The sequence below is a fragment of the Salvia hispanica genome, chromosome 2 (genome assembly GCF_029641045.1).
Source record: "Salvia hispanica isolate PSC_SH4W2 chromosome 2, Shi_PSC_v1, whole genome shotgun sequence".
NCBI lineage: Eukaryota > Viridiplantae > Streptophyta > Magnoliopsida > Lamiales > Lamiaceae > Salvia > Salvia hispanica.
In genome coordinates, this window is record NC_142693.1 from 58,997,663 (window position 1) to 59,010,531 (window position 12,869).

The window sequence follows — 12,869 nt, forward strand, 5'->3', positions numbered from 1 at the left end:
GGAAATTGGTGAGGCATTTGCATAGCTGACCTTAATATTCAAGAGATTAGGCATAGCTCACAAAAACTAAGTATAGCGGGAACCTATATTGTATAGTGACCTATAATAGTAAACTATGTCGTGTTATTGAACATTGACCACACAATCCTTGAAAAAAAAATATTGGCGAACTTTCCCAACGTATTAATTTTGGTCCGTAACATTTGAAAATGTCTTCTAATGTTTATTAATTTCGATGTAATATCATTTGCACTACTTTTTCATTATTTCGAATTTGTTTTGGACGAAAATACCATCAAGCATATGAAGGGCATTTCACCACTATTTTCATTTTTACCAGTATCAAATAAAATGGAATAGCAAACTAACATAAATAAAAGGCAATTCCAAAACATATTTAATTTAATAAAAAAAGTTACACCCTCCATCCCATATAAATATGGACATTTGGGACGACAAAAAAATTAATGCACATTTAGTAAAGTAAGAGAAAGATAGAAAGAAAAAATAATTATAATATTATTAGTGGAGAACATAGCCCATCTTATTAGAGAGAAAGATGTTAAAACAAATAGAATGACATATTTTTATGGTACATCCCAAAATGGAAAACGTCCTTATTTTTATGGGACAAAGGGAGCACAAAGGAAGGACCACCAGAGAAGGAACCGCCGGGGAACATCAGAGGTCCGTCGGGATTCATTGAAAACCAGCAGGATTCATTTTTTGCTTGAGATGAGAAGATCAGACTGGAGTGAAGGAGTGATGAAATGAGGTGAAAATCAGGGAGCTGTGACGACCATCAATCCCTAGGTCGGCCGCCACAATTTTTTTCGGGCAGATGACTTCAATAGCTATTTATATTTCGCTAGTTTATTCTATTTATATTTTACTATAAAACAACTATTACCTCGTCCATTGATAATAACTTGGGGACATGAGTTTTAAGTATTGTTAGTAAAAAATGAGGTTAAACTCATTAAATGGAGAATTTATATATTTATAAAATAGATAAATACTAATTTTAGTTAAAGGAGTAATTATTTTTATGAATGTTGATAGGGGAATTGCTAAAATGACAACGCTAACTTAACTGACATTGTACCACTAACTAGAACCGTTAGATTCTCAACCAGATTCATCCTTAGTCTGCCATGTGGCAGTCTTGGGTTTTAAATAAAAAAATTAGAAATAATGCAAAAGGCTATAATTGGAAATCAACATTCTAGCAGATTCTCTCCAAACGTAGATCACAGTATTTCCTCCTCCCCTCTTTCTTCAATTTCTTTCTTCAATTTCAGTAGTTAATCCATCAAATCTTAAGCAAAAAATCGCCTTCAATCTCCTGTTCTCTCAATCGCTTGCGCTACTTTCATTCTACTTATTTCAATCTGTGTAATTCTTCCTTCAATTCCGCAGATATTCAATCTCTGTAATTCTTCATTAAATCTTCCATCTTCATTGAATCCATGGAGAATAATGTTTCTGTTGAAGTCCAATTCACTAATTTCGCAAACGGTAAATATTTACTTATAATCACGTGATTGTTAAATTGCTTATTACAGATCAAGGATTTTGATAGATGACTGAATTTTGCGAATTAGATATGTTATTGGACTCACGAATTTGTATCTTCTCTTGTAAATGAAATTTATGTATCGGGAATTGAATCGTGGGTTTTATATTTCATAACTTACTACAATTTAGTGATTAAATGTTTGTATTGCCTTACATATTTCGTCTATCAGATTGCTTGACTGAATATGTTATATTGCTTGATTATGTTTACTAAATTGCATGTCAGTGTTTGGGGATTCCTAGACGATTGAAGAAATTCTCTGATTTCATAAGCTTGCAAATGAAATTTATGTATTTGTAATTAAATTTCATGGAATTCAGATTTAAAGAATGATTGTAATTTATTGATTGATTGTTTTTATTTCTCCATATAGATTTTGTATGCCATATTGCTTGTTTAAATATGTGACATGGCTTACTTATGGGTATTAAATTGCATGTCAGTTTTAAGATGTAATGCTAGATTTTGGGAAAGAGTTGAGAGCAACTCCGTGATACTGAAAAGAGGAAAAGAGTGGAAGAAGATTTTTATTTCATTGGAAGACCGCATGTAGACACCGAAAGAGTTGAGAGAAACTCCTCGGCATTGCTTGTCTGTAACAAGTTTTTTCACATACTATCATAAAATTTCAATCAGTGCTTGTCTCGGAATATGTAATTGCTTGGTTGCATGTGTTGGATTGCTTGCTTCATAATCTGAAATAATATATCTTGCCATTAATTCCATATTCTTCTTTATAATTTAATTGCATCACATATTGCATGCCATGTCAATTTAAAATGTATTGCATGTCAATTTATAATTTAGTGCTTGGTAGTACCAATGATTTAAACAGATTAGTGCTTGAAGTTTTTTATAATCAACTCAGAATTCGTATTTCTTGCTAGCCAATGTATTAGAATTTGCTACAAGAGTTTGTTTTGCTTACCAATGTGTCAAAATTTGTTTACCATTATAAATCATGTCTTATGCGTATTTAACATTCAATGTCTACACCAAACAAAAAAGAAATCCAAAAACCATCAATGTATACTCCAAAAGAAACCAACAATCATCGACCATCAAGAATTAGTTTATTCAAAAAAATTTAATACAAAACACAGTGACGTTCATTGTCCTAAAACAATATCATTCACTATTCAAGGTCCGGGATACTCTGCAACCATCTTTTCAACATCAACACGTCCTTTCTTTTGTGCCTCTTCATAGTGGTGTATTGTCTCACTCATTACGTCATCCACGAACTTATTATGATCTTCTGTAGATTTCCTTCGAGAGTCCTCCTCTTCTACAGAGACTCCAGTTGCCTTCCTCTCTTAGCCATTGTTTAATTGTGTCATGTGTTGCACGATGTAAACAATTACACTTATCATGCACATGTTTTTTTCACATATTTTCAATGTTTTTTTAAATCGAACATTAAAGGAGCAATTAATAAGCTTGAACAAGCAATTCGAACATACTGAACAAGCAATTCGAACACTCTGAACAAAGCAACCGATTTATTAAGAAATTCTACCACGCTGAACAAGCAATTCGAACACTCTGAACAAGCAACCGATTTATTAAGAAATTCTACCACGCTGAACAAGCAATACATTTATCAAGCAATTCCAACGGGCATACAATTCGAAATAGCTAAATACTAATGTATTAACAAGCGCATTCCCAGCCATTAAAACACACTGAAAAAGAATTGTCTTTTGACCCACATTTTCAATGCTTATCAAGCAATTATAACACACCAAACAAGCGATACGTTTATCAAGCAATTCTAACACACTGGACAAGCAATGCTAAAATACTAAACAAGCAATTATCGATCCAATGAATTGTATCAAGCAATTCTAACACAATGGACAAGCAATTCTAAAGTACTGAAGAAGCAATTACCAATCTAATTAATTACATTGAACAATTAACAGGCATATCAAGCAAAAGTCACTTAATCAAACATGAGTCAAGCAATCAAGGATAAGAACCCACATTTGTCAATTATACAACAAGCATCCTATAAGTTATAAACAAGCAATATGTCATATTATTAAGCACAGAAATGTCTTTCTTTTTATTCCCTAAATTTAGCAACTACAAAGCAATCAGATAATAACGTATTAACAAGCAACTTCTCAGCAAGGAATTACATATCCAAAATGTAGCAACCATAGAGCAAGCAAGTACTAAGGCATAAACAAGCGAGTATACTAAGGCATAATGACTCAACTTTATTTTACCCAAATAATACCCGCAAGTGTACGGGGCTATCGTAGCAAACAGCAAGCAAGAGTATATCGTATCCCACAGAGACAATTAAGTGTAAACCTAAGTACCACGAACCAATTTCAACTACTATCCAGACGATCGAGAAGTTTGGTTTTAAACTAACAACTACTAAAAACATATAAAAACAGAGATTAAAATAAAGCACTTAAACAAGAGAACAAAGAAACAAGTTGCAGATAAAGATGAAGAAATATGCAGAATTCAAGGATCCGATGCACAACTCATAGTCTAACCCAATTGAAATCGATTTACCATTTAAAGTCTCCAGAATTGTTGAATCAATCACAAATATAGATTAAACCCCCTCCCGAGGTGAGAAATCCGTAGATTAGGTGTAATAATTGAAGTCCCCTTCTAATTTTTAGACCTAACTCCTAATAGTTCGATTAGATTAAAGATCCCACTCAAAACCTCAACTCTCCCGAGTTTTATTGAGTTAAGGTGTGAATAATTCTTCTTTCAAGGTTAAATATTTCATCTCCCGATTAGTCTAAGAAACCCTACACTCCCAATTGGTGATCAAGCAATTGTTAGGAAAAAGCACAAGAATAATTCAAACAATTGCAAGAGCAAGATAAAAACGAAGTCAATTGGATTAAAACTATAAATCAATGCATCTTCACCAAGAATTCTACATAAAAGATGTTTAGCTACTCATGTTCATGGTAGAAAACAAATAGAAACAAGGAAAAACAGTGGAAATCATGATCCGAATTGCAATTGGCGGAAGAATTGAAGCTTGAATCTTCAATCTTCTTCCAAGAGTTCTTCACCAAGAGTGAGATGTGTTTTGTCGCTTGTAGAGAATCCTAGAATTGACCTAATTCTTCCTTCTTATTCCCCTCTTCAAAAATAGCGTTTCTGCTTTGAAAAACGTCAGATTGACGGACCCGGCCGGGTGGAATTAATCCACTGGAAATTCACCCGGCCGGGTGGGACTTCTTTGGTACTCTCTGGAATCTCGCAGGCATAATTACGCCACCCGGCCGGGTGGAATTATAGGGTAATAATTCACCCGGCCGGGTGAGATTTTCTGGACAGCGCAGTGTTCGTATAACGGCCATAACTTCTTCTATCGAACTCCGATTGAGGCGTGCGAGATACCCACGCGAAGCTCTTTCGAAGACGAAGAGATTGGTATGCATTAGGGGCTGATTGGACTTCAAAATCTCCCGTAAATATTGTCTCAAACCAAGGCTGCTGCACATCCACATATTTTGTACCTTTTTCTACACATTCTTAACAAAATGGTCAACATACCAACATAATAGAGAAGTAGATATAAACACGCCTAATAATAGACGAAATATGCTCCAATTCATACAAAACCACCCTCTAAAACCATGTAAAATCCAAGTATGTCAACTCCCCCAAACTTACATAATTGATAGTCCTCGAGCAATGAAGAAAAAAGAACTAAAAGAAGACTTGGATTTAAAGGGATTTAGACATCATCATTGTTTCAAAGAGTATGGAAGACAAGAGCATATCACAATACAAATTCTATAAAGTCAAGCCGTCGAGTGCACTTTTACTACTAACTCGTATATCACCTTGGATTCATGCTTCTCTCAAGATATGTGTATGTGTATCTCACTCTCAAAGGTGTATGTATAGAAATAATACTCTCAAATCAAAATACAAGTAGTGTTTACCATATGCTTGCTCAAAATCAAACATCTTCTCTACTAGAATGTGAAAGTGAATCTAAAATCAGAAAGGACTTTATTAAGGTTGTAATGTGGCTTTTTGGACGGTAGGGAACATTTTGGCTAAAGTGGCTGAGAAGTAAGAGAAGCCCAAGTACTCTCATATTACAAATCCCAACAAAAGACCATTTCTCATAACAAATCTCAGATAAGTAAGACTTTGTCGAACTTCTTCCTCCCATCCGGTCCCCACTTATTTAGAAACCCAACCAATAACTCTTCTAGACTTCGTCTAGCTTATACCTCCACAAATTTATTGTTTTTTTTTCCTTATTCCTCTAGACTTCGTCTAGCTTATACCTCCATTACATTTTATTTTTTTTACAACGCCCCATATGTGCTTCCAAGTTTGTAGGCTTATCACTCTTGACGGTGACTTAACAAATATTTGACATTGTGACACTTTTTAGGCTAGGAGGGCTAACTAGGGATTAAGACAAAAATATATACACTTGTGAAGGGGAGAACAAAGAATGCCTAACGTCATCTCCTAAATTCACATTCACTATGTAGATTTAATATGATTAGGAGCAAGTTCTAGAAACAACAACAAACATATGATAAAAAATCACATAAAAAAGAAGTTTTGGCTCAAATCTCACTCAGGTAATAGCATGAATCAAGGCAAACAAGCAATTCGTTACTTATGCACCTATTACTCAAACTCTTAAGTCAAAGACCATGATAGCTTAAAAGATGGATGATGTTTTTATCATTAACAACTAGTCTTTACCCCAAGAAACCAAATTTTTTTCACTTCAAGCCTCTAAATTTTCAATCAATCACAACCAAACAAAACAATTCTATCCTAAAACAAAATAAAAAGCAACAAAAGACAACTAATCAATCTAAAGCAATAAGATAAGTACCTCGTTAGTATCCCTATCCACCATATCATCCCCCCAAACTTATTCAAAGCTATGCAAGAATAAGTTTGAAAAGTTGGTGGAGAAGAGAGACTTACATGGTATGAAAGCAACACAAAACACACCAAAAATAAACTAAAACGATAAAACTAAAAGTTACCTACTAGGGGTTACCTCCCCTACAGTGCCTTTGGTTATCGTCGTTGGCTCGACGTCCTCCATGAGCTGCATCATGTCACGCCATAAATGGTGGTGTTGGATTTTCTGCCAATCTTGGAAGCATAGGATCTCGCCAATCTCTTCTTCCACCAAGTATTCTTCAGAGCTCCATCAGAAATTTTGGTTTCCACTTTGGGTGAATTTTCAGCTTTTGTTTTCTTCTCCTTCACTTTGGCATTTGATGCAGTCTTTCCTTTAGAAATTGATCCACCACATGATCCAAACATCCACTGCGGCAAAGAAAAATCCCCAAATGTGGACGCAATTTCTTTTGCCTTTTGGACTTCTACAACATGCACAGCTTTGCACTCCTTCTTCGTAACCAGTTCCTCTTCCTCACGACTCTTCATAGCATTGTAGATAGATAAGATGTGGCGTTTGTTTCCCATATGAAGAGTGAGCTCTCCCCTCGCTATATCTATCAATGCTTTTCCCGTTGCAAGGAATGGACGCCCCAGGATAAGCGGTACATTCACGTCTTCTTCCATATCCAACACTACAAAATCGACGGGAAATATGAAGTCGTGTACCTTCACAAGAACGTCCTCAACAATTCCTTTAGGATATGTGACGGTTCTATCTGCCATCTGCAGTGTGATTGTAGTCGGCTTGAGAGTGCCGATCTTCATCTTTCTGAAAAACGATAATGGCATCAAATTTATGCTCGCCCCCAGATCACAAAGTGCCTTTGTCTGTCTGTCATTTCCAATGACGCATGAGATGTTGAAACTCCCAGGATCTTTAAGCTTGGCCGGCATCTTTTTCTGAATTATGGCACTACAGTTTTCAGATATGTTCACCGTCTCATAGTCAGTCCACTTCTTCTTCTTCTTGGAGAGCACATCTTTTAGGAACTTTGCATATGTAGGCATTTCTTGAAGTGCCTCCACCAATGGGATATTCAAGTTCACCTTCTTGAAGATGTCTAAGAACCTCGAGAACTGAGCATCTGTCTTCTTCTTCTGAACACGTTGAGGATAAGGGATCCTCACTTCAGCTGGAGTATGAGCTGTAGGTGGTGTGGGTGAAGGTATGGTCGTGTTCTCCTTAGGTGGAGTAGAAATTTGCACGGTCTCATCTTCTTCGACCAATTCCTCCTCTTCAGCTCTCTTTTCTGCTACTCTACCCTTATTCTCGGATGGCATTGAAGGTCCCTCGTAGTTTGTTCCACTCCTCAGATGTATAGCTTTGCAGTCCTTGGGATTGACAATGGTGGTAGAAGGGAATTTTCCCGGTTGAGTAAGAGTACTCACAGTCTGGGAAATCTGGCTGATCTGAATATCAATGTTCTTCAAATGAGTGGCCATTCCTTGTACATCTGTCTCGACCTTCTCCATCCTCTGATTATTCTGCTCCATGACCTTATTAGATTGTAGCATGAAGGACTTGAGTATGTCCTCCGTGGTCATCTTCTTGGGGTCGTTCACCATCCCATCAGAGACTGTGAATCCCGGAGGAGACTGCAGAGCATTATTTGGATTCCCGTAAGAGAGATTTGGATGCCCCTTGTTCCCATACTGGTTGTATCCTCCACCATTAAAGTTCGGGCGTGAGTTATTGTAATACATGTTGCCCCCCTGCTGCACGTAATTCACATCCTCCATACTTCCTTGGGGCTCTTGTGACGGTTGCCTCATCGCCATGCAGTCAAATTTCATGGTTAAGGCATCCAGCTTGTCAGATAAGGTGCTCATTGTATCATGATCCGTGGTAGAAGCCACCCTATGCACCTTACTCCTTTCATTGCTCCATCCTTCATCACTGGATGCAAGCTCTTCAATCACCTCCATCGCCTCCTCCTCTCCTTTCTTGAGAAGATTACCTCCCGCGCTGAGATTTAACTCCCGTTGTGCTTCAGGTATACATCCCTTGAAGAATGTAATGACTTGCACTGTTGGGGATAAGCCATGATTGGGACACCTCTTCAGCAGGGCCTTGAATCTCCCCCATGCATCTTTAATAGTCTCCGCAGGAATCATCTGGAAGGCAATGATCTCGTGTTGCCTCTTAATAGCCTCACTAGGGGGATAGAACTTCTCCAGGAATTTGTGGACCATCTGGTCCCATGTTCTAATGGACCCCGGTGTCAAACTCTCGAGCCAATCCTTTGCCGCGTCTTCCAAAGAAAAAGGAAACAGTCTCAATCGGATCTGATCATCTGTCACTCCATTCATTTTCGTCGTGTTGCAGATCTGAATGAACTTGGTAATATGCTTGTTAGGGTCATCTGAGGATTTTCCCCTAAAAGCATTATTTTCCGCCATCTGGATCAGTCCTGGTTTCAGCTCAAAGTTGTTGGCGTCAATATTGTTAAATACAGTTGGGTTTGCCACTCCGTGGTATACATATTGATTCTGCACCGGCACAGCTGGTTCACGATTAACCTGTCGACGCAATTCCTCCAGCTGTCGTAGGAGCTCAGCATTAGTGGGAGGAGGGGGTGGTGGGCCATTGTTGCCTCCGTTGTTGTTCCCTTCTTCGTTCTCCATCAGAAAAGGAGAATCGGGATCAAGCTGAAGATGATCCTGAACTGGTGATCGAATAGGTGAGAGGTCCCTCCGATCTGAAGATGCTCCTACGCGGTTTGGCGAAGAAGCTTGAATCTTCCTTGTGAGTCTCCTATATGCGTTCCTCTTCCGGTTCGATGCTTCGATCTCAGAGTCGAAAGGTTCTAGAGGCAAGCCTTTAGAACGTGTGTGCATACACCTGAATAAGAAACACAATTGTGAGAACTCGAAAAATTAAAAGAAAAGAAAAAATAAAAAAATAAAGCAGTAATGTCTGAAGTAGTAGTCTTGATTATTATCACGATATCAAGCTATATAACACAAAAATCATCCCCGGCAACGGCGCCAAAAACTTGACTCAACTTTATTTTACCCAAATAATACCCGCAAGTGTACGGGGCTATCGTAGCAAACAGCAAGCAAGAGTATATCGTATCCCACAGAGACAATTAAGTGTAAACCTAAGTACCACGAACCAATTTCAACTACTATCCAGACGATCGAGAAGTTTGGTTTTAAACTAACAACTACTAAAAACATATAAAAACAGAGATTAAAATAAAACACTTAAACAAGAGAACAAAGAAACAAGTTGCAGATAAAGATGAAGAAATATGCAGAATTCAAGGATCCGATGCACAACTCATAGTCTAACCCAATTGAAATCGATTTACCATTTAAAGTCTCCAGAATTGTGGAATCAATCACAAATATAGATTAAACCCCCTCCCGAGGTGAGAAATCCGTAGATTAGGTGTAATAATTGAAGTCCCCTTCTAATTCTTAGACCTAACTCCTAATAGTTCGATTAGATTAAAGATCCCACTCAAAACCTCAACTCTCCCGAGTTTTATTGAATTAAGGTGTGAATAATTCTTCTTTCAAGGTTAAATATTTCATCTCCCGATTAGTCTAAGAAACCCTACACTCCCAATTGGTGATCAAGCAATTGTTAGGAAAAAGCACAAGAATAATTCAAACAATTGCAAGAGCAAGATAAAAACGAAGTCAATTGGATTAAAACTATAAATCAATGCATCTTCACCAAGAATTCTACATAAAAGATGTTTAGCTACTCATGTTCATGGTAGAAAACAAATAGAAACAAGGAAAAACAGTGGAAATCATGATCCGAATTGCAATTGGCGGAAGAATTGAAGCTTGAATCTTCAATCTTCTTCCAAGAGTTCTTCACCAAGAGAGAGATGTGTTTTGTCGCTTGTAGAGAATCCTAGAATTGACCTAATTCTTCCTTCTTATTCCCCTCTTCAAAAATAGCGTTTCTGCTTTGAAAAACGTCAGATTGACGGACCCGGCCGGGTGGAATTAATCCACTGGAAATTCACCCGGCCGGGTGGGACTTCTTTGGTACTCTTGAATCTCGCAGGCATAATTACGCCACCCGGCCGGGTGGAATTATAGGGTAATAATTCACCCGGCCGGGTGAGATTTTCTGGACAGCGCAGTGTTCGTATAACGGCCATAACTTCTTCTACCGAACTCCGATTGAGGCGTGCGAGATACCCACGCGAAGCTCTTTCGAAGACGAAGAGATTGGTATGCATTAGGGGCTGATTGGACTTTAAAATCTCCCGTAAATATTGTCTCAAACCAAGGCTGCTGCACATCCACATATTTTGTACCTTTTTCTACACATTCTTAACAAAATGGTCAACATACCAACATAATAGAGAAGTAGATATAAACACGCCTAATAATAGACGAAATATGCTCCAATTCATACAAAACCACCCTCTAAAACCATGTAAAATCCAAGTATGTCACATAACAGGCATGCAAATAACAATATGTATATCAAGCAATTATAATGCTATTATCAAGCAATTATCAAGCTAATATCAAGCAATAAACGAATAGGAAACTAAGAATTCATAAATGGCCAAACTGCAGTAGCAATTATCCATCCATTAGAAGCAATAACCAATCAAAATATTGCATACACAGATTATCATATATTTGATCTGAAAATCAAATCTACATCTGACCCTCTCGCGCTGGAGTAGGAATCAATAGCGTCGGATAACCAGCTACGACTTGTAGACAGTGCCCCCTTCACTAGACGCAATCAACAATGTCGAAGTTGGAGTAATGGAGTACAGAGAAGGACGACTTAGAAGACGATTAGGTTTTAGGAATTGCTGATCGGAGATTAATCGATTAGTGGGGAGAGAGAAGGACGCTGAAAATTATAAAATTGATTATGAAAAAAAAAACGCCCTATATTAGTGGGATATACCAAATATGTGGCAGTTTAAAATATTTTGTAATTCCTAAAATACCCAAACAAGCATTATATGATACACTAACAAGCAATCCATACTCTGTTTCTGAAAATTAATCTTGTGCGTCTATATAAAGGATCTGGCGGATATCATTATTGTTATGTTGTCACTCTAACTATGGTGTCACCATAGTACTTCCCTGTTGATAGTATATAAAATTAAGATGTACTCCCTCCGTCCCACATTTATAGTCACATTCAGTTATAGCACGGGTTTTAAGGAATTGGTGATGTGTGTAATTAATGAAGTGAGAGGTGGAGTGTGTAATAAATGAAGTGAGATGGTGAAGTGAGATGGTGGAGTGTGTAATAAATGAAGTGAGATGATGAAGTGTGTAATAAATGAAGTGAGTTGGTTGAAGGTGGGTCCCTTTTGACTTTTTGGTTTTTTTATTTTTGTTTTGGTTTATTTTAATGTAGATAATGACATTTGGGTGTAATTTTAGTGAATAATGGGATAAAATTCTATGTCCAAATATTGAAAATTCTAAATGTGACTCTAAATGTGGGACGAACTTTTATGGCAAAATGTGACTATAAAACTAGGACGGAGGGAGTATTACTTAATTTTTCTGTTTCTTAAAATTTGTGGAGAGGCAAAAGTGATGGGAGTACTTAATTTGCAACGAGAGAGTAGTTCCTTTTTTAGGATTTTAAAACCACAAATCAATTGTACGTTTCATTGTTTTACTGTCCGTTTTGATTATTATTAATAACAAAATTTAAATTTTTAAGAAATCGATAATTGTGTTTTTGTGGTGAGGAATTGGGCAGCAGCAGCAGCGATGCTTGCAGAGTCGGCAACATTGAGCTGAAGAAAATCCACATGGTGAGAGAGGCCAGAGTGGTTGAGTGTTTGGAGTGCTTCGAGGCCTCTCTTCTCATCCCTTGAAGTTAAAATCACCCTAATTCCTTTGGAAGCTAACTGCTTATAGATCTCCAAACCGATTCCTTTGTTCCCACCGGTAACTAATGCATACCTGCAACCTGCATCTGCGATTGATAGTGAGATTAGTTAGTTCGATGAGATTTTGCTTTTGCTTTGTGGCTCTGAGGAGATTTCAGAAACATATATATGTAGCAAAAGGGAGCGGGTGAGGCAATAATGCAACACAATAGTCAAATTAAAATGTCTATATGCATTCTAGACAAAAGGGAGCGGGATAGGTGAACTCAAGAGAGGGTTTATCCTAAAATCACGACTTTCCTAATAATCCTAAAGAAACATAAAGGTAGGGTTCTGTGAGATTACTCATCCTAAAATTCTACTCCCTCTATTCCATAGTAATAGAGTCATTTCTCTTTTTAGTAAAAGTCAACACATTTTTCCACACCTACTTTATTCTCGCTTACTGTTTTCTCTCTTCATCTCTCTACCTTTTTCATTTTCCACTTTATTCTCCC

The 12,869-nt window shown here is 37.3% G+C and overlaps 1 protein-coding gene across 1 annotated transcript; it reads right to left on the reverse strand.

Annotated features, from left to right (window-relative positions):
- Positions 1-6,667: 6,667 nt before the first annotated feature.
- Positions 6,668-9,358, reverse strand: LOC148932788 (uncharacterized). The gene has a single exon (XM_089065226.1). The coding sequence runs from the start codon at positions 9,356-9,358 to the stop codon at positions 6,668-6,670; it is 2,691 nt and encodes an 896-aa protein (XP_088921352.1).
- Between the last annotated feature and the right edge of the window lie 3,511 nt (positions 9,359-12,869).